This window comes from Xyrauchen texanus, chromosome 7 (genome assembly GCF_025860055.1).
Source record: "Xyrauchen texanus isolate HMW12.3.18 chromosome 7, RBS_HiC_50CHRs, whole genome shotgun sequence".
NCBI lineage: Eukaryota > Metazoa > Chordata > Actinopteri > Cypriniformes > Catostomidae > Xyrauchen > Xyrauchen texanus.
The window spans coordinates 4,354,162-4,376,596 of NC_068282.1; the positions used below are offsets into that span (position 1 = coordinate 4,354,162).

Genomic DNA, 22,435 nt, shown 5'->3' on the forward strand with positions numbered 1-22,435 from the left:
GTACATTTATTTTCACATTCCATAGGTTACAGTAACTTCCCAGTGGCCATGGCCCTGTCGCCGGTTTAACGGTTGTCCTTCCTTGGGCCACATTTGGTAGGTACTACTAACCACAGCATGAACAGCCCACAAGACCTGTCGTTTTGGAGATGCTCTGACCCAGTCATCTAGCCATCACAATTTGGCCCTTGTCAAAGTCGCTCAGATCCTTACACTTGCCCATTTTTCATGCTTTCAACACAATAAATCCAAGAATTGACTGGTCACTTGCTGCCTAACATATCCCACCCTTTGACAGTTGCCATAGTAACAAGATAATACATGTTATTCACTTCACCTGTCAGTGGTTTTAACGTAGTGGCTGATCAGTGTATATTAAAGTACCATACAAATTGACAAACCAAAGTATGCAGGCCTAGTTCTATGGGGTGCTTGAGAGTGCTAAGATTTTGATCTGGAACTGGGCCTGAAAGTATGTATGGTTTTTGCACATCTACCATGACGGTCGGTAGGCTACCATTTAACACCAAAGTACCAGAGAATGATCATCGGATACCACCTCCGTACATTGTAAGGGATGTACATACAAGTGTAAGGATTAGGATACACTCACTGCAGAAACTCGAATAGCAACAGCTGACGTCACCCCGCACCACGTTGACGTCGCGCGTGATGTCACGCCCCGCCCGCCCGCAGCCATGCGTACTGAGCTTGTTGTCGGTCGCTTGTTATGACTGGAGAAGGCCTCGGACTAAATTAAAACGTTTCCCCCGTTCCTGCCCCGGGACAGCCGCGTGCTCATGGAGGGCATGGACATAGACCTGGATCCGGAGCTCATGCAAAAATTCAGCTGCATGGGCACCACGGATAAAGATGTCCTCATCTCGGAGTTCCAGAGGCTGCTGGGTTTCCAACTCAACCCGGCTGGCTGCGCCTTCTTCCTGGACATGACCAACTGGTGAGTCCGGGGATTGGACCGCGGCCTAGTGGGAGTGCTGGGCCTTGTGTCAGAGCTTTCTGTTGCAGTTTCCTTATTTCTAATCATTTAAAAGTCAGAAATAGCAATGAAATGACTACTGTGTTGAGTTTAAATGGATCTGAAGCGAAAGAGACACGCTAATGGCCAGCAAATGTGTGGGTTTCGCTCAATATGAGGTGTAAAAGTCATGTTTTAGATGAGTACGTTCTTTTAAAACATTTTGCTCAAATATTGCATTTAATTATATTGTTTGTTTTATTTGTATCAGTTGACAACCATGCAGCTTGTTTGTAGTAGCAGTTCACTACTACGTTGACGATGGCTCAAAACCTAGCGAGCTCCCTATCTAGGCAAATTTTTTGGCCATCTTTAGGCGCTTACTATGCCCAAAAATGCTGTCTAGATAGGGAGCTTAATATGTTTTGATACACGGACGTTTAATGTTGCTCAGTCACGACTCAAATGGATTCCGTTTTTCTTATTGCCAGTGAGCACTAGACACTTTAAATAACAATATTTAAAGTGTCTAGTTTGTATGTAAAAAAAATATATATATTTTGTTTCATGTTTGCGTAAAAAGCGTGTTTACTAACAAGGAGAGGACTGTTGTAAAGTTTTTGCTCATTACGTAATGAACTAGAGTACTTTCATCTCGCACCCAGACTAACACAAGTTTGTCCCTCTTATTTGTTTGGAACATTAGTTTGATCTGTAAAATTCCTACAGCTATAAAGCCAATATACACAAATGTAATAATAGCAAATGAGACATGTGCAAACTTGTTAAAAGTAGTTTACATGGTTAAATTAAATTAAAAACTTTGATAGATGCCGCTGTACTGAATGAATACCATATTAATACTATGGTCATGGTACCGTGCTCTTTATTATTCAGTGTCATTAAACCTGCCTTGTTGATTTGTCTGTCTTATCAGGAACCTTCAAGCAGCTATTGGTGCATATTATGACTTCGAGAGTCCAAACATCAACACACCGTCAATGTCTTTTGTGGAAGATGTGACAATTGGAGAAGGGGAGTCAGTTCCTCCGAACACACAGTTCACTAAGACATGGAGGATACAAAACACAGGTGTGTGTTTTCTAGGTGTCTTCAAAAGAGTGAAGTTTTACTAAGCAAAAGGTATGAGAGGCTGTGCTATACTGTTACTATAGTTATGGCTAATCACTGTTAGGATAAGAAGCTAGATTAACAGTGATTTTGATAATATTGTCAAAATAGGATTAAACTATCCTCTGCTCTGCTAAACTTGAATGTCTGTGTGCATTACAGGTGCAGAGTCATGGCCACCAGGTGTGTGCCTGAAGTATGTTGGTGGGGATCAGTTTGGTCATGTGAACATGGTGATGGTGCGGTCTCTGGACCCTCAGGAGATCTCTGATGTGAGCGTGCAGATGCGCAGTCCAGCCGTTCCTGGCATGTATCAGGGCCAGTGGAGAATGTGTATGGCCACAGGACTTTTCTATGGAGGTAAGGCAGTAATGATAAAAACAACAGTCAATGGCCTTCTTCATGAAACACGAGAACAGATTTCTTTTTAAATTGTAACTAAACCTATATGAAAATTGTCCCATTAAATCGAATGGAACAATTCATGTACAAATGTGTTTCTGAACAATTAACGCAGAAACTTGCTCTGCTCAATTTTCATGAATAAAGCCTAATGTTCACAAGCAAGCTCTTAGTGTATGTCTCCATACTATATATGTGATTTTCTGCATACTGTGAGTATATATTGTTTAGTGCCTAGTATTAAAAAAAAAAAAAATTATGTTAAACAGTATGTATCGGTAAACATTTTCAAACAGTAGTATGCTACAGCTGCACACAGTATACATACTAAATACTGCCAAAGAGGTATGAAATTCCGAACATGTCCAATAAGGTTTCGGCATACTCATGGCGAAGTGCTTCTTTGCTCAGAGCCAAAAGAAGTTAAAAATTCAGCTGAGCAATGGTATACTGGTTTTGGACATTCAGACACCCACCACGCTGCTGTGGGAGGCATTTAGAAGGGCATGTAAATATGAGGATTCAAAAGACTACACGTAAAACCTTAACTAATGTGACTTTAAAATGTGTTATAAATGGCTTCATGCCTCATTCTAGTAGATTCGAGTAGAATTCAAAAGAGATCAGTAAAAGGAGCTTTTTAAACTACTCGATGATGATTTAAAGTAATAGATATGCAGTAGATTTCAACTGCATCAGAAAACTAGAAAATTCTGCTTTCAGAAGCTGTATACAGAGGTAGGATGTAATTAAGGTACTATTTATACTGTTCTGAGACCAGTTTCCTTAAGAGTTCCATTCATTCAAAAACACTGTTGGTTAAACCATTAACTGATTAGGCTGCAAATCGCATTCAATGATTTGGATGCAGCCAATGTGTAATTTGTCATGTTTACATTCTACATTCATGGCGCTAATCTTCTGGCATGCTATACATGGCCATACTATGCGCTGATTACGCTCTGTCATTGTAATTTATGATGACACTGATACTACTGCAAAGATGGGTGTATAAAAGAGTGTTAATGGGCAGAATAAAGACAAAAGTATAATAATAAGTATAATAATTCGCTGTAGACCGAACATGAGTGAAGCAGCACATGAAACAACATGAGTTTTGAGTAGATTTGATTCCTTTTGTAGACTGATTAAATAAACAAAATTGCACGGCAAGTTCTTGGAAAATGTCTCTACGTAACTGATTGTAGGTAAGTTTGTTCACTAATAACTCTGCACGTTGGTCTGTTCATGTTGACTGATCTTAACTGACTGAACCATGTAATTGAAAAGTCTGTCTGCCTCAAAGTGGGTGGAGCTCCAGGTCACACCTACTGATGACCTGACCAATGGCAGTAAGAAAGTGTTTAGCATCCGGAACAAAGTTTTCATGGAATTTCGTCATTTTGAAATGTTACAAACTACCGAAACAAACTCAAAAACATCTTTGTTTTGGCCAGTTTAGATTTTCTTTCTAAATTATGTTACACCTGCTCGTTTTTATGTCGTACGTAGTGTGCCTGGGCCTTAAGTTCTACAACCATTTTTGGTGACTTGAAGGAAATGTTACTCACCTCGTTCTCCATTTTGTGCAGATGTGATCTGGGTGATTTTGAGTGTGGAGGAGGGAGGTCTGCTGGGCGTCACACAGCAGCTGTCCTCCTTCGAGACGGAGTTCAACACGCAGCCACACCGCAGTCTGGAGGGAGACTTCAACCCCTTTGCCTCACCACAGAAGAACAAGCAGGACACCAATGAAGATAATCTAAAAGACCCCGGGGGCCCCTGGGAGGCCCCTCTGGACTCCATTCAGCAAGATCAAAATGGACTCAATCACAGCTCTGTAAATATTACACCAAATGGTCTCCAAAACAACTTATCAGTAGTGACTTACAGCCAGGTACGTATGCAGTTATTTTGACTTGAATACCAATGTATGTATGTGAAATAAGGCTGAAAGATATAGCTAAAAATATAATTTCTCAATATTTTTTAATGGAATGTGAAGGGTTCAATACAAGTTAAGCTCAATAGACAGCATTTGTGGCATAATATTGGTTAGCAAAATGTCCATCCTTTAAAAAAGCAAATATCTGGGTTACAGTGAGGCACCTACAATGTAAGTGAATGGGGGCCAATCTGTAAACGTTAAAATACTCACTGTTTCAAAAGTTTAGCCAGAAGACCTAAACAATATGCGTGTTAACATAATTTTAGTGTGATAAAATCCCGTATTAATCTTTTCTGTTAAAAGTTATAGCCAAGTTTACAACATCTTTGCATGACGATGTAAAGTCAACAAAATCTTAAATCCTAAAACGACTGTAATGACGATTTAAACAACTTTACAGCTCAAATAATACACTAGTATTAACTGAAGAATTAATGTTCAGTTGAAGTCAGAAGTTTACATGCACTTAAGTTGAAGTCATTAATAACAAATTTTTTAACCACTCCGCAGATTTAATATTAGCAGACTATAGTTTTGGCAAGTTGTTTAGGACTTCTGCTTTTTGTATGACACTAATAATGTTTCCAACAATTGTTTACAGACAGATTGTTTCACTTTTAATTGATCACAATTCCAGTGGGTCCGAAGTTTCCATACACCATGTTAACTGTGCCTTTAACCAGCTTGGAAAATTCCAGAATATTATGTCAAGTCTTTAGACAATTAGCCAATTAGCTTTTGATAGAAGGTTTACTGAATTGGAGGTGTACCTGTGGATTTATTTGAAGGCCTACCTTCAAACTCTTTTGCTTGACATCATGGGAAAATCAAAAGAAATCAGCCAAGACATCAGGAAAAAAAAATTGTGGACCTCCACAAGTCTGGTTCATCCTTGGGAGCAATTTCCAAACACCTGAAGGTACCACGTTCATCTGTACAAACAATAGTACGCAATATAAACACCATGGGACCATGCAGCCATCATACCGCTCAGGAAGGAGATGCATTCTGTCTCCTAGAGATCAAAGTAGTTTGGTGAGAAAAGTGCAAATCAATCCCGGAACAACAGCAAAGGACCTTGTGAAGATGTTGGAGGAAAAAGGTAGACAAGTATCTATATCCACAGTAAAACGAGTCCTATATCGACATAACTTGAAAGGCTGCTCGGCAAGGAAGAAGCCACTGCTCCAAAACCGCCATAAAAAAGCCAGACTGCAGTTTGCCTGTGCACATGGGGACAAAGATCTTACTTTTTGGTGAAATGTCCTCTGGTCTGATGAAACAAATAATTTAACTGTTTGGCCATAATGACCATCATTATGTTTGGAGGAAAAAGGGTGAGGCTTGAAGTCGTCCATCCCAGCACATGGGGTGGCAGCATCATGTTGTGGGGGTGCTTTGCTACAAGAGAGATTGGTGTTCTTCACAAAATAGATGGCATCATGAGGAAGGAAAATTATGTGGAAGCAACGTCTCAAGACATCAGCCAGGAAGGTAAAGCTTGTTTGCAAATGGGTCTTCCAAATGGACAGTGACCACAAGCATACCTCCAAAGTTCTGGCTTAAGGACAACAGTCAAGATATTGGAGTGGCCATCACAAAGCCCTGACCTCAATCAAATTTTGGCAGAACTGAAAAAGCCTACAAACCTGACTCCGTTACACCAGTTTTGTCTGGAGGAATGGGCCAAAATTCCAACAACTTGTTGTGAGAAGCTTGTGGAAGGCTACCCAAAATGTTTGACCCAAGCAATTTAAAGGCAGTGCTACCAAATACTAACAAAGTGTATGTAAACTTCTGACCCACAGGGAATGTGATGAAAGAAATAAAAGCTCAAATAAATAATTCTCTCTACTATTATTATGACATTTCACATTTCTGGTTTTAAACCCTCAAAAATTGGCCCCATTCACTTCCATTGTCTCACTGTAACCTTGATTTTTGCTTCTTTTTTTTTTTTTTTTAAGAAAATGAGGGATGAGTCGAAATTAATTTCTGTGGTAATTATCATTATGCCACAAATGCTGTCGACTGAGCTTAACTTGTATTGAACCCGTATGTTCCTTTTAAGACTTGTTTTGACTATTCGACATATAACGTGGTATTTGTTTGCTCTGAAATGGCTTAAAATGATAAAATGCAGTAAAGCCCCACACAACTCATGACATGCCCCACCGAAAACGAGAACTACACATTATAGTAACCACAATGAGGTTGCCCCATGTTAATCTACCCTCCCTAGCAACCGGGCCACTTGGGTTGCTTAGGAAACCTGGCTGAAGTCACTCAGCACACCCTGGATTCGAACTCGCGACTCCAGTGGTGTAGTCAGCGTCTTTACTTGCTGAGCTACCCAGGCCCCAAACTTAGGTTTCTTTAAAATCATTGCTATATTCAAGATGTTGCTAATTGTTGTATCACCGACAAAATCGTTGGGAATATATTGGAAGTATTCAGTATATCACCTTGTCCTTAGTGTGAGCTGTATGTCAGGATAAAAAACTATTACTATTCACTAGTATCTCAACATTCCACATTTGTGAACATGGTATAAAACATTTTGGTCTTATTTTAAAAGAAAAGTTAGGCCAAGTTAGGTGCCTGATTCAGTCCAGAATACCAAGATCATCAAGTTTTTTTCCACCACCCTCTTAAATCTTTCTCTCATGCCAGAAGTCATACCTTTGTAACTCTCAATGTACTGACTTTTGTTTAATCGCGCATATGTCGCGGCACGAATGGCCTTTTCCTTTCCAAAAACACATGTCACCTTTTTGTTCCCTGCCCTGTGTTTTGTGACAGCTAACTTGAAAAAAAAATCGCATTGCGATGACTCCCCACATTTGGTTACTCCTTTCCTCATTCCGTGCACGTGTGATACAATAGCCATTTATCATATTCCAGACCCCATTTCTATTTTATATATATTACTATTCACTTTTTTGAATTGTGATCTGTTATATTTTGGAAATACAATGCAAGCCCCACTGCTATTGAATACCCAGTCAATGTTAACTGTGGCCTATACCATCAAGCTAGTTGAAAAACTCAGGGTTACAGGATTGGTTTCGAGTTGATAAAACCAAACCAATCCAATCAGGCTTAATTGCTACCATGATGCTGCTCATCAACTTTCTCTGTCAACTCAGGCTTTGATCTGGAGTTAAAGATTAGTTCACGCGTGCGTTTACATGAATGAGTGACGTTTGCTGCGAACAGCCAATTGCGTAGTCTCTGCCTCAGATGGCACGCTCAACGAACCGCCCACATTCCTTGCACTAGGTTTGGCTACGCAAACTACCAGTCGCTTGACGCATAGAGAGAGAGAGAGAGAGAGCGGGATTCACTTCTCCCAAGACTCAGCAGGGTTTACCTCTCTACTGTATCAGAATGAGCTTTATTGCCATGTGTTCTCACATACACAAGGATTTTGTTTTTGGTGATGGTAGAAACAAGTGCACACAGAACATTACAGTCAGACACAGAATATAAAACAAGGTAAGAGTATAAATAGTCATAAAAATAATAGGACATATAACAGAATGGCATATGTACATGTGCAAGTTAGGGGTATTTACAGTTATTGAATTAAATATGTGAATTACATATATGCATGAGATATTTATTTACATTATTGTACTATGGGGATTCCTGAAGGCAGTTTAATTGTTCATGATGAAAATGGCCTGAGGGTAAAAATTGTTCTTGTGGCTGGATGTCCTTGCGCTTTGTGCTCTGTAGCACCGGCCAGAAGGTAACAGTTCAAAGAGGGAGTGGGCAGGGTGTGTGGGGTTTAGAGTGATTCTACCTGCATGTTTCCTCACTGTGGAGACGTACAGGTCTTGGAGGGTGGGCAGTGGGACACCAATCCTCTCAGCAGTCCTTACTGTCCGTTGTAGTTTCCTTCTGTCTGATTTGATGCTTGAACCAAACCAGACAGTTATAGATGAACACAGGACAGACTCAATGACGGCAGAGTAGAACTGTCAGCAGCAGAAGGTTAATCATTATGAAAATGTATAGAATTTGAATACAGTTAAACAGTACAACAAGAGATTGTTTTCAGAATTTGACAAATTAAAATGCATTGACAATGCACAGTGATCACCATGAAATCACCAAGATTTCTGCACAAGGGATTACTGAACAATTATGAAGGAATTAAAGACATTTAAAAGCGAGAATAAACTATGTCTGCTGCAAGAGCTTGAGGACTTCTGGAAACCAATTCTGAATATATTAAAAAATATAAAACAGATGATATATCAATACTAACATGAATTCATATAGGTTAACAACAAGAATACATTTTAAAACCTAAAGCTTTATTTAAAATATAAAACTTTTTATATAAATGGAAAGCTTAATATCAAATTAATATTAAACATTAATATAGGCTACTGTTTAATAATTAAAAGTGAGCATTTGGAATACTGTATGCAATAATTGTTGTGCAATAATGAGTCGTATATTTTAGAGGTCTACAGATTTTGCCGATGCGATAACTAAGGTGGTGGGAAAGGCTGATAACAGATTAATCGGCTGATAGTTTTTTTCTTATCCTTTCTTTACTATGGCGGGCAAAGAAAAGAGTCCAAAATTAAGAAAATCCCAGATGCATTTTTTCATTCAACCAAAATCCCAATAATAACTAGAAAAATGAAGATTTGGTGCGTAACATGGGATTTAAGTATAAACAAGCCCGAAACACACCTCTTATTTTGAAATTACTAAATGATAAAAAATACAATCTGCAACTATCGACAGATTTTTGTAGATTACGATAGTTCCAAAAATCAACTATCAGCACCGATTAATTGTTAAAAACATATATTTCGGTCTACATCTAGTATTTGTTTTTTTTAAATAAATATTTTGTTTATTTAAAAAACGTTATCAAACACCTATATCACCCATGTGAAAAACTAACTTCCCCTTAAACTTAATAGCTGGTTGTGTCACCTTTAGTAGCAACAACTGCAACCAAACACTTCCTATAACTGTAGATCAGTCTTTCACAACGCTGTGGTGGAATTTTGGCCAACTCTTCTTTGCAGATCTGCTTTAGTTCAGCCGCATTGGAGGGTTTTCGAGCATGAACTGCCATTTAAGGTCCTGCCACAGCGTCTCAATCAGGTTCAAGTCAGGACTATGACTAGGCCACTCCAAAACTTGAATTATGCTTCTTTTGAGCATTCAGAGGTGGACTTACTCCTATGCATTGGATCATTATCTTGCTGCATTATCCAGTTGCGCATGAGCTTTAACTCAAGGACTGATGGCCAGACATTCTCCTTTAGGATTTTCTAGTAGAGAGCAGAATTTATGTTTCCCTCAGTGATTGCAAGTCACCCTGGCCCTGAAGCAGCAAAGCATCCCCACACCATCACACACCCACCACCACGCTTGACTGTAGTTATGAAGTTCTTTTTGTTCAATTCTGTGTGATTTATGCCAGATGTAGCAGGACCCCTGTCTTCAAAACAGTTCCATTTTCGACTCATCAGTCCACATAATATTCTCCCAAAAGGATCATCAAGGTGCGTTTTGACAAAATTCAGATGAGCCTCAATGTTCTTCTTGGAAGCCATTTTTGGCCAGTGTCTTTCTAGTGGAGTCATGAACAGTGACCTTTGTTGATGCGAGAGAGGCCTGCAGTTCCTTGGGTGTTGTCCTTGGCTTTTTTGTGACTTCCTGGTTGAGTTGTCGCTGTGCTCTTGGAGGAATTTTGGAAGGTCTGCCACTTCTGGGAAGGGTCACTACTTTGCCAAGTTTTCTCCATTTGGAGATAATGACTCTCACTGTGGTTCTTTGGAGTCCCAGAGCCTTTGAAATAGCTTTGTGACCCTTCAGACTGATGTATTTCAATCACCTTTTTCCTCATCCTTTCTGGAATTGCTTTCAACCTTGGCATAGTGTGCTACTAGGTGAGATATTTTAGCCAACTTCATGCTGCTGAAAAACGTATATTTAGGTGTTTATTAGATTGAACATGGCTGTTGGTAATCAGGTCTGGGTGTGTCAAGTCCAGCAGAAGCCCATTATGAATGCAGTTTAGTAACTAAGGGGGCAAATACTTTTTCACAAAGTTGGTATTGGATAACTTTTTGTTTTGCTTCAATGTATAACATTATCATTTATAAACTGTATTTTGTATTTAATCATATTGCCTAGATTTTGTTTGAATTTTTGAAACAATTTAGTTTGAATGTGTTTATATGTATATTAGTGTATATACACAAAAACAGAAGAAATCAGAATGGGGCAAATAATTTTTCACAGCACAATAGATATATCTCAAAATCTACCACAAGAAAAAGTGCACCGAAAACTGTCATATAACTCTTAACGTGGTCCATTGACGTCAGCCGTTATATGATTGACCAGAGAAGACTTACATGATACAAGTTGACTGTTACGCTCGCTACAATGTTAAAAACATGGAAGTTGATATCTTCGTGTAGAATATCTCTGGTTCAGCATCTGATAGCGATCTGTTACCCAGAACAAAACATGCTATGGAGCAGGTTAGCCGTGTAGCCCAAGTTACTATGGTGATGAACACCGGTAAAAGCCAACCCATCTTCATGGTACCTAATACCCAGGTTTTATGCAAACTATACTGAAACTTAACTGGCTAGCCATTAAAACCGACTTCATGTTATAGGGCTCTGGTTAGCAGCGAGCTAGACTTGTGAACTTGTAATTAATTATGTAAGTTGTTTGCTAATAATCTTGCTATGGGTTAAGCCTATTTTTTTGGGTCAGTTTCTGGTTACAGAGATGCAAATTCATGAGAGGTGAAAAAGGTGAGAATGTCATTGCAGGTGTTCTAGATAAATATTTTTAGCTGATTTGATTGTTTTATTTAGCTTTAAAAAAGGTAACTTAAGCTGAAAGATGAGTTTTTTGCATCCCTGTGATTATATTGACCGTTGTTAAGGGTGTAAAATGCAATGCTTCGATCTGACGATGAAAATTTGATGATAGAAAAACAGTTTGTGAATATGTTTAACAACTTACTGTGTTTTAGGTCTTACATTAATTTAGAATGTAATTCATAATTAAAGTGGTACATTGGTTGAACATTTTCTCCAATTAAAATACATACCATTTCAAACCAAATACATAAATATTGAGAAATATATTGTTAAAAAGTTGAAGATATTGTGATTCGTAACTTCTTTAGCTCAATCGCCTTGTTCAAAGTAAAAGTACACCATCCTGAGTTTGTGAAGTGTTTAAAAGTATGATTGGCACAGCTGTGACTTTTGAAGAGGCTAGTGAGACAGGTAACCTCTCACCACAAGATGGAGTACCATGCCAACTTGTGAGCTGAAATGTGTGAAACGTGTCACTGTTGATTTGCCACAAATTATTACAGCAAATGCATTGCAAAAATGAGTTCTCTCCAGTGTGAGTTTTTCTGTTATTAGATCTTTCTCACTCTCTCTCTTTATCCACAGGGCATTAATGGACCCTTCCCGTTCGGACAGTCTTAAGGAACGGAATCCACCTGGTAGCTCATTGGAGCTGCTGCTTTTGCCCTTTTCTGGGGTTCAGTGAGAGGAGGAATAGATTTATTCTAAAGACTTGGTGACCCTCCCTCCCCCCTGATGCATCTCAACATCACTTTAAATTGTGGACAATTCTGTTCGGCTCCAAATCGATATTCAACCAACACTGACACCCGAGTTCCGCATGTGTGAATGCTAGATTTAGATGAGTGCTAGAATCCTAAAGAGAGATGAAAATACACAGATTTTGATTATATTGTCACATAACAGCAGTAAATTCAGATGAATGTGTGTGTGCTCGAAACAGATCCAGGATGGGTGAACAGAAAAATGAATGAGTGAATCAAACGGAAACATGTTTGTCACATGTCTCCCTAAAATCAAAAGAAAGGACATTTTGCGTAAGAAAAAGAAGCCTATTTAGGACTATTATGATTATTTGCATTGTAACGTTAATTTCATGACATTTAAACACATTTTTGGAAAATGTTTTTTTACCGAACATCGTTTTTCTCTATTCTAAGTAGTGTAAAATAATACCATAGTACAATGTTTATTATTATTATTATTAAATGCAGTACAACAAATACTACCATAATGTATACATTTCTATATTTTTTTTTTTTGCATTACTGAAATGGTAATCATTTATTATTATTATTATTGACACATTACAGTAATAAGAACTGGTGAACCATTAAGGCTTTTGAAAATCATTTTCATGACATTTAGGCACATTTACACCAAAATTCGAATTACCGAGTTCTTTTTTTAAAAAGTCCATATTATTCTCAAAGTTGATTTTCATTACAGTAATACAGTAATATTTTACTTTATTACAGTATATACAGGGTGGCCTAAAAGAAAAAACAGGGCCACTATATTCGATTGCTCATATCTTAAAAATGCATAATTATTTGGGACATCCTATTATACTCAAGTACCATGTTTATCATATAAATTAAAAGCAGTACATCAAATACTACCATGATGTGTAAATACTTCATGATATAAATATAAATCATTTTTTCACATTGCTAAAATGAATGTTTATTAAAAGGGAAATGCTTATTCGTCATGAAAATAATGTCACAATGTAAAACAGATTAATGGTCCTAAACATAGGCTTTATTTTCTTCATGCGAAATATAATTCATTTCTCTTGATTTTGGGGTGAAATATGACTGGGACATGTTCTTGACAGGTTTTGTGAGATTCACTCAAATGTGTGTGCGTGCGAGTGTTCCAACCATGCGCAAAAGCCATCAACAAATTAAAGCTTGTTAAGTAGTTTTATAAGTTACATCAATGTTCTTTTACAAGCTCAGCAGTTTCAAGTAAATAAAGGTCAATGTGCCTACTTGGAGGTTGAATTGGTAAATTTCAAAATCTCAAACATCCACTACATAAGTGTTCTCAAAACCTTCTTTTGGATCCAACAGCAACAATTAATGCATACTTGAGCACGTTATGCCTCATTTTATTGCAATATGCAACTCTACTGCCATCACACAAGTCAAATGATGGCTGTTGTCAGAGATGCCCTTACTATCTTGTTGCTGGTATCATGTTTGTTTACATTTATGTTGTTCTGCAGAGTTATAGCGTGCTGATGTTGGTGTCCATTGGTAATAATACATCACAGATAATAGCAAGCTGGAGATGTGACTTTGGTTCCCTTGTTTACTGGCCTAAGAGTCCATAAGCACATCATTGATATATATTTACCCAGTCATATTTTTCTGTTATTCACCTAGACGTAAGATGGTGTTAAGTTGTTTTAAATGAAGGATGAGCTGAGGGTTTTTAACGTGGGAGAAAGAGGGAATGGGTTCATTAAAGGAATATTCCAGGTTAAATAGAAGTTATTTCATTGTGACTAAATTAACATGAAATTGAAAGTGCAGGGGCGACCACTTGCCCCATAGATACATCTCATCTTTTTTTTGTGGTCACAGAAACTGGTGTAAGAGCTTAACTTGCATTTAACTCAGATATACCTTTAATTTCAATTATCTTTAATAGTCACTGAATGTCAAAATTGTTAATTTCGAGCTGAAGAGCTCCAAATAATATTTTAATGCGTGAAGAAAATTTGTGGAATTTATTTGGTTTATAATTGTGCCTCTGTGTTGATGGTATGATGGAAAACTTCTTGGATGTTTATATTTATATCTGAAATGCCATTTGTTCCCCCTGTCTTACTGCAAAGGTTACACTCTTTATAAAACAAATGTATCAAATCATAAAAAAAAAGTTCTTTTTATTGGTCCATTTAATAAGATACAAGTTGGGTCATGCAATGAAAGTAAAAGTGTTAAAACAAATTACCCAGAAACCTAAAGCAGATTAGTGTCATCATGTCCCGTTAATCTAACACGTCAGTGATTTTTGTCAATTTCCCGAGTTTCAGAGTTCGCCATTAACGACACCAACATTGCGTCCAGAGTTTTAGTATTGCTGTGGCTTCACTTTTACATTGCAATTAATCTATGCAGTGTTTTAAGGGACTTAAATATTCCATATTCCAAAAAGTTTCACTCGCAGTTAAAGCATAAAAGCGGTAAATGCTCTGAGGCTGGTCGCCATTTCACATTGCCGCAAGGACGGACAAAGACTCTTCACCTAGTGCTCTGCCCATAGAAGGCTCATTAGATGATGTCATTGATTTATCAGTCAAGTCTTTGAGCTGTTCATGTTGAATGTCCTCATCCCAAGCGCTGCACACTTCATAGCCTCCTTTCGATTTGTAATTACACTCTGGATTTTTATTTCTACTTTTTGTGTTGCTTATGCATGTGAGAAGTGTGATTGATTCATTGCTGCATTATTGTCTTTTTTTTTTTTAAGATCTGCTGGGTTTTCTGCACCGTGGCGTGGTGTATGATTGATCTGAGAGTTTGCATACTAGAGTCCTGTGATAGCACAGTGAAAAAGAGAGTATGAAAAGCCTTTTCCTGTATGTAAAATTGAACATTTGTATGATTAAATTAACAGAAAAAAAATAGTATTTTGTTTGGGTCATTTACTCAACCCCATTTGCAAGGGCGTAGATTTGGCTTGAACTGGGTTGCAATGTGAAGCATTTACATGTTTCCATTGATCATGGTATAAATATTGGAGGGGTTGTACTTGCTTGTTTTGATTATGGGGGGGGGGGGTTGGTTAACATACGCCTCTGCCCATTTGACTTTCTTCCGTGGAACACAAAAGGTTTAAACTTTGAAACGTAGTGTGCAAGTCATATGGACTGCTTTTATGGTGTTTTTGTCTTCTTTTTTAGGTTGACAGCCTCTGTTAACTGCTTTAATCCCTTACACCCTGAAGGCATTTTTAAGGATTTTATGCTTAAATGGCATAACCGAAAATAAGAGCTTAAAAAAAATAGCAAAGATTGTCAATTGCATGATTTATTTATTTTTTTGAAAGTTTGAAGAAAATATATTTTGATCACGCTCAGAGATTCATGAAGGAGCACTGCTGACAAAATATGAGCGCTTAAAATATATATATATATAGATAATTTTTTTCAGTTATTCATATTTGGCATTACACCTTTTAGACAGTAAGTATGGATGGTCATTAAATTAACTTTGGTGTTGTTCTCCAATGGGTCAACAATACCAGAAATACAAATGTGATAGGGTAAAGCAATCCAAAGATACAACATTTGGAACCGTGGTTCCCAAAGTAGATTTTATTTACCAAAGTGCACAAAAACATCTCGAAACAAGTTTTATTGAACATTAAAACAGAATAACTGAAAATTATGAATGCAAAATTCTCATATATATTAGATATTGCATTCAATATAATATAAATTGTACAAAATGCGTAATACGTCTTTCATTTATGCAGATTCAAATTGGTATTTTATTAGCATGATAAAAATCCTCATTTATAAAAGTGAGAATGACAAACAAACTCAAAAGTGGCTTTCTTTAGCATTACAATAATAAGAATTAGATTTGTATATTTTTTGTCTTTATGCAAAATACAATTTAATTTATTTTTTGATTTCTTTATATTTGTAGTACAATATTAACTAGAATTGTACTTGTCAAGACTAGACAGTTTTTGTATCCTTTTTATGATCAAAACCATGCAATCATGTCCTTATCATAATCTGAATTCCAGTACAATACATGGCAACCCTGATATGCTATAGCCCTTCAGAACACAACCTTCTTAAAACTAATTACCCAGGCTGGGATATGTTGATCTTTACGAGGAGACTATATTTAGGCAAATATTTGCTCGCATCTTGTCTTGTGCAACTTGCCTTGGCACTATCGTAATATTACCCACCTGACAAACACGTATGATCGTCGAAGGCCCTTAAACAAATGCAAATCATTTCCTCTTGGTTTGACAGCTGCTCTTCCCCGAGACCCGCAGCCACTGTGTTGGCTGGTGTTGGCTGGTGTTAATTTGAAGCGGCAGGCAAATTCTGTGGTATCAGAGTGAGGTTTATGGAGTCTTGTGTGAAAACACTGATTTGAGTTAAACTGAGCATTGAGAATTTCTCATTCCGATGCTTAAACTGTCAACAATAGAGTTCAACAGTATCCATAGAGAAAATAGATTTTTAACAAATGAAGACTTCCAATGAGCCTCAAAGTTATTAAAGGTAAAGTGTGTAATTTCTGCATCACTAATGGCAACAAATGGAACTGATTACTGTTTTTTTATGTAGTTGTCTCTGCACATTAAACTGGGATAGTAGAAGGTGTTTTAACTTCAAGAAAATCTCACCCTTTGTATTTAAGCGATATTCTTTGTTTCTTATAGAAGCCACAAGTTTTAAACATTTTAAATCTCATGTTGAATTGTTGAAGAACTACACTACCCATAATCCTGAAGAGAGATCCACCAATCAGAGAAGCGACTTTGACCGCGGAAATGAAAATTGCTCGAAAAGAGCTCAGCGGTAACTGCGCAATCACATGAAGAACTACGAATGATGTAACCGTAAGTATATAAACTATAAATATATGGTTCGTCTATTATGACCATGTGGTCTCTGGTATTTTATATGTTTATTGTCTACATAATGGACCTGGATCTTCGTTCTATAAAGGGAATCCACATGCGATCAATAAAAAACATTTAGAACAACTCGATTATTATTGGTAAGTAAGATAGATATATGCATTAGATAATGTGTAATGTGTCATGTTTACCCAAGGGTCTAGATGCATGTTTACCTGGGGAGGGGGGTGTACTTGCTAGTCTTGTATCTACGCCCTTTGCATTCAAGGCGCTAATGCTAATGGATAATGCTGTAGGCATCCATAATTGCATGACATTATCTTGGGAAAACATTTCATAACATTTTGAGTTTTAAAGTTATCTTCGTTACATTTGAAATAGAGCATGATCAGCATCATATATGTTTTAATAAAGATAAAACAAAAAACTATAAATTTGAGCTTTTTAACTATTTGATTAATTCTGACATTTGGACAACAAACTTACAAACGTACTTATACTTTCAAAAGAGACCACATGCCGGTAATACAATGGGGTGATGAACTATAGCCATTGTATTTTGAGAATTTCCTTTTTAGGCTTTTAGGCTTTAGAATTTCCTTAGAGATTGTCACAAGGGGAGCTTGAGTTTCGTCAATTAAATGAATGTTTTTTTTTTTTAGATTAACATCTTTCTCTAATACTTTTTTTTTTTTGTTGTTTTTTTACTAAAAAAACATTTGCCAGAGTAAATGTAGCCTCTAGGACCAGGACAAACTGCAAACAAGGAAGTGTCAAACTCCTGCAGCCCATTTGCATAGGCGTATTTCACAAGATGAAAATTTCCTTTTAACTTGCATTGTGTATATTTCAAGAAGGCATCTTATTGGTGATTCCCTTGTGTGGGGGTAAACACACAAATTTAGAATCAGTATTGACACAGTTGGGTGTAATAATGTGTTGGTATGATAACTCATTTTGTTTTGTTTGAGGGTATATGTCCTGCAACGTCCCGCTTTTTTAGTGTCCATATTTAGCTAAACAGTTAGCTAACACATATACATACATATACAACTGCTATGGTTGCCTCCTCAGGCGAACGTGACTTCTGTTCACGAGCGTCTATTTGTCACCATTTGAAAAAAAGTGTGCTGACTATCTTGTAATCTAACAGTTTTTTTGTGGTTATTGAAGCTTTCCTTATATAGCTAATATGAAGAATTAAATGGTTTAGTGGAAATGTTAATCATACGTGGGTCATTGACAAATATAAAACGTTTAAGACTCGTAGCAGTTTCTACAAAAAAACAACAACAAAGATTTAATGACTAAAAATGTTATATGACAGCATAAAAAAAGTGTGTTTAGTGTGGATTGTGAAGTGCTCTCTAATCAGATATGTTTCTAGCTGGTTCTTGAATGTTAAGATGGTATAGCAGATTGTGTGGAGGTTGGAAGCTCATTCCATCACAGAGGAACAGAGAAAGTGAATGATCGTGAAATAGACTTTGCCTCTATGTGACCGGGACCACCAGTCGCCACTTGTTCATTGACCTTTGAGAGCAAGTTGGGACATAGAGCTGTAGTGAATTGAAGTTAGAGGGAGCTGTTCCACAGACTGTCATCAAGCCTTGAATTTGATGTTGGCTGCTAGAGGTAACCAGTGGAGTGAAATCAAGAGTGGGGGAGACATGAGCCCTCTTTGGCTGATTGAAGACAAAATGCGCTGTAGTGTTCTGGACCATCTGCAGTGGCTTAAATGTGCTAGCAGGGAGGCCGGCCAACAGAGCATTACAGTAGTCCACTCTTGAGATGAACAGAGATTGGACCAGGAGCTGTGCAGCATATCCAGACAGGGAAGGTCTGATTTTCCTGATATTGTAATTATTTTACTTTAAGCCCCAGAAAAAAAATACCAAAATGACTTTGAACTCACAAATTGAAAACATGTTTATCATAGAAGAGGTGTATTCAAGTAGCCTAATTGTTTTGTGTGAACTGTGTTTGTAATGTACACTGATGTGCCAAAGAATTATGACTACTCACAGGTGAAGCGAATATCGTTGATTATCTCCTAACAAGGCCACATGTCAAGGTCTGGGTAGATTAGAGGGTAAGTGAACAATCAGTTTTCCTGGGTCAAATTTCTATTGCAAGATGACTGGGTCTGAGCATCTCTGAAATGGCAAGGACTGTGGGGTGCTCCCAGACAGCAGTGGTGAGTACCTACCGACGATGGTCCGAGGAGGGACTAACCACAAACTGGTGACAGGGTGTTGGGTGCCCAAGGTTCATCAATGCATGAGTGCAATGAAGGCTATCCCACCTGGTCTGAACTGACAGAAGGTCAACTGTGGCACAAGTCACTGAAAATGTTAATGATTTTTACAAGAGGAACGTGTCACAACACATAGTGCATCGTATCCTGCTGCGTACAGGGTTGCGTAGCCGCAGACCGGTCAGAGTGACCGTGATGACCCCTGTCCACCATTGAAAGTGCTTACAATGGGCATGCGAGCGTCGGAACTGGACCTGGTCTGTTTTCTTTTGCATCACGTGGGCAGCCGTGTACGTGTGTTCCGTTTGTGCTGGGGAAACCCTGGGTCCGGCCATTCATGTGGACGTCAATTTGACACGTGCCACCTACCTAAACATCGTTGCAGACCAGGTACTCCCCTTCATGGCAGTGGTACTCCCTGATGGCATTGGCCTCTTTTAGCAGGATAATGCACCCTGCCACACTGCACACATTGTTCAGGAATGGTTTGAGGAACATGATGAAGAGATCAGTGTGTTTCCCTGGCCTCAAAATTTCCCAGATCTCAATCCGATTGAGCATCTGTGAGATGTGCTGGACCAATAAGTCTGATCCACAGTGGCTCTACCTCACATCTTACAGGACTTGAAGGATCTGATGCTAATGTCTTTGTCCCTGATACCACAGGACACCTACAGGGCTTTTGTAGAGTCCATGCCTCTGCGGGCCGGTGTTGTTTTGGTGGCACGTGGAGGACCAACAGCATTTTAGGCAGGTGGTCTAATGTTTTGACTGTATTTTAAAATATGTTATTAGACATGAACAAAAAAAGTAGCATCATATCATCGACCCATGTATCAACATATGGTATTACAATTTGATACCATCACTGGCATGTTTCCTCCACAGTATATTTTTGTAAAATGAATCTCAATTGTATAATACACTGCCTGGCCCAAAAGAAAAAAGTCGCCATTTGGATTTAAACAAGCAGATACTTAAGAGCCTTTGATTGGCTCATTATTGCAGTTTTTAATATGTTTCAGCTGGCAACAATTCTTTTAACCCTAATTGATCAGAATCAGCTTTATTGCCAATAGCTTCATTGCCGGAGTGGTGGTGGCGTAGTGGGCTAAAGCACATAACTGGTAATCAGAAGGTCGCTGGTTCGATCCCCACAGCCACCACCATTGTGTCCTTGAGCAAGGCACTCAACTCCAGGTTTCCCCTGGGGGGATTGTCCCTGTAATAAGTGCACTGTAAGTCGCTTTGGATAAAAGCATCTGCCAAATGCATAAATGTAAATGTAAGTATGCTTACACATACAAGGAATTTGTCTTGGTGACAGAAGGTTAATATTATCATAATATATAATTATACATTGTGGCAGGGCGAGGGCGGGACCGGGTGCTTAGGATCACGACCCGGCCCCGCCCTCCGCCCTGCCACATACATATACATACATACATACATACATACACACAGACACACACTTCACACATAGACACACATACGTAGTGCAAATCTAAATCAAATCTGTTATATAAAGTATAAAATTACAGTATGTTATGTACAGTGCAAAAAGTTTTTTTTTTTTCTTTGTATGTAATGGCAGAAGAGGATATGTTAGATAATATAAATAGACTTAAACTGTGTATTACACGTAATTATTGCTCAATTGGGTGGCTTTAACTGTTTATGAGATGGATAGCCTGAGGGAAAAAACTGTTCCTGTGCCTGACGGTTCTGGTGCTCAGAGCTCTGAAGCGTCGGCCAGAAGGCAACAGTTCTAAAAGGTAATGGACTGGGAGAGTGGGGTCCAGAGTGGGGTCCAGAGGCAGGGGGCAACCAATAATCCTCTCAGCAGTCCGAACTGTCCTCTGCAGTCTTCTGATGTCTGATTTTGTAGCTGCACCAAACCAGACCGTTATTGAAGTGCAGAGGACAGACTCAATGACTGCTGAGTAGAACTGTTTCAGCAGCACCTGTTGCAGGTTGAACTTCCTCAACTGGCGAAGGAAGAACAACCTATTCCCTATTCCAAAGTGATGGGCACATCAGGGTAAGAAGCGCACAAAGCGATCCTCCAGTCATGCATAGTGCCTATTGTACAAGCCTCTGGAGGCAGTGTTATGATCTGGAGTTGCTTCAATTGGTCGGGTCGAGGCTCAGCAACGTAATGCGGCATTAAAATGCAGTCAGCTGACTAGCTGAATGTACTGAATGACCAGGTTATCCCATCAATGGATTTTTACTTCCCTGACGGCACAGACATATTCCAGGAAGACAATGCTAAGATTCATCAGGCTCAAATTGTGAAAGAGTGGTTCAGGCAGCATGAGGAATCATTTTCACACATGAATTGGCCACCACAGAGTCCTGACCTTAACCCCATTGAATGTCTTTGGGATGTGCTGGAGAAGACTTTACGGAGTGGTTCGACTCTCCCGTCATCAATACAAGATCTCAGTAAAAAACTAATGCAACTCTGGATGGAAATAAAATGTTGTGATGTTGCATAAGGTTGTCATGACGAATGCACACGTAATCAAAGCTAAAAGCAGTCCCATGAAATATGATGGTATGCAGTCTTTTTTTGGCCAGGCAGTGTATTTCGCTACATCCAATACTCATATTCCTAATATTCCTGTTACGGCACTATTATCTCAACGTCTCATAATATATAGAGAGAATTTCTCCTCAACCATTTATTCACTCCTGATTGTACACAGCTGTGGTTAATTTATTATATGAAGCCTTGTTGCTTCACCTTAGATAATCTCGTATGACTCACTGTCGTATCTGTAGCAACAAGTTTTTGGTTTTGCTTAACTGTGTACTTTAGAGGCAACATTATAGAATTGTTCCTTATGTTAGTACTATATTTAGTTATACTATATTTACTTAAACTGATGAAAGATGTTTGGTTTTATATAAGTTAGTTATATTTAAGTACAAATGCAGTTTACAGAAAAATGTTGGCTATTTCAATCCACTATTAAGATTCATTTAATTTGACTATTTAGGGCAAACACGTGCAAAACGTGTTTGGTAATGCGCTAGCATCATTAGTGTGAATTATTTTGTGTGGGGGACTTCTCTGAGATTGTAATCGTAATTCCATTGGCAAAGATCCAAACAAACCATATACCCTGAAATCAACATCATGATAAATAATGTTATCTTTATTAGAAATCCAACGAAACAGTATAACTTTTATGAATATTATTCAC

The 22,435-nt window shown here is 38.2% G+C and overlaps 1 protein-coding gene across 1 annotated transcript; it reads left to right on the forward strand.

Annotated features, from left to right (window-relative positions):
- Positions 1 to 679: 679 nt before the first annotated feature.
- On the forward strand, positions 680 to 14,969 carry LOC127646947 (protein ILRUN). The gene is made up of 5 exons (XM_052130939.1): positions 680 to 958; positions 1,914 to 2,068; positions 2,270 to 2,467; positions 4,102 to 4,406; positions 11,924 to 14,969. The coding sequence occupies exons 1-5, from the start codon at positions 801 to 803 to the stop codon at positions 11,957 to 11,959; spliced, it is 852 nt and encodes a 283-aa protein (XP_051986899.1). The 5' UTR covers positions 680 to 800; the 3' UTR covers positions 11,960 to 14,969.
- Positions 14,970 to 22,435: the final 7,466 nt, after the last annotated feature.

Excerpts from the sequence above, each read along its gene's own strand:
- LOC127646947 (XM_052130939.1), top strand. The coding sequence starts at position 801 with ATGGAGGGCATGGACATAGACCTGGATCCGGAGCTCATGCAAAAATTC. Across the intron at positions 959-1,913 it reads TTCCTGGACATGACCAACTG|GAACCTTCAAGCAGCTATTG; the intron begins GTGAGTCCGGGG and ends CTGTCTTATCAG. Across the intron at positions 4,407-11,923 it reads CAGTAGTGACTTACAGCCAG|GGCATTAATGGACCCTTCCC; the intron begins GTACGTATGCAG and ends CTTTATCCACAG.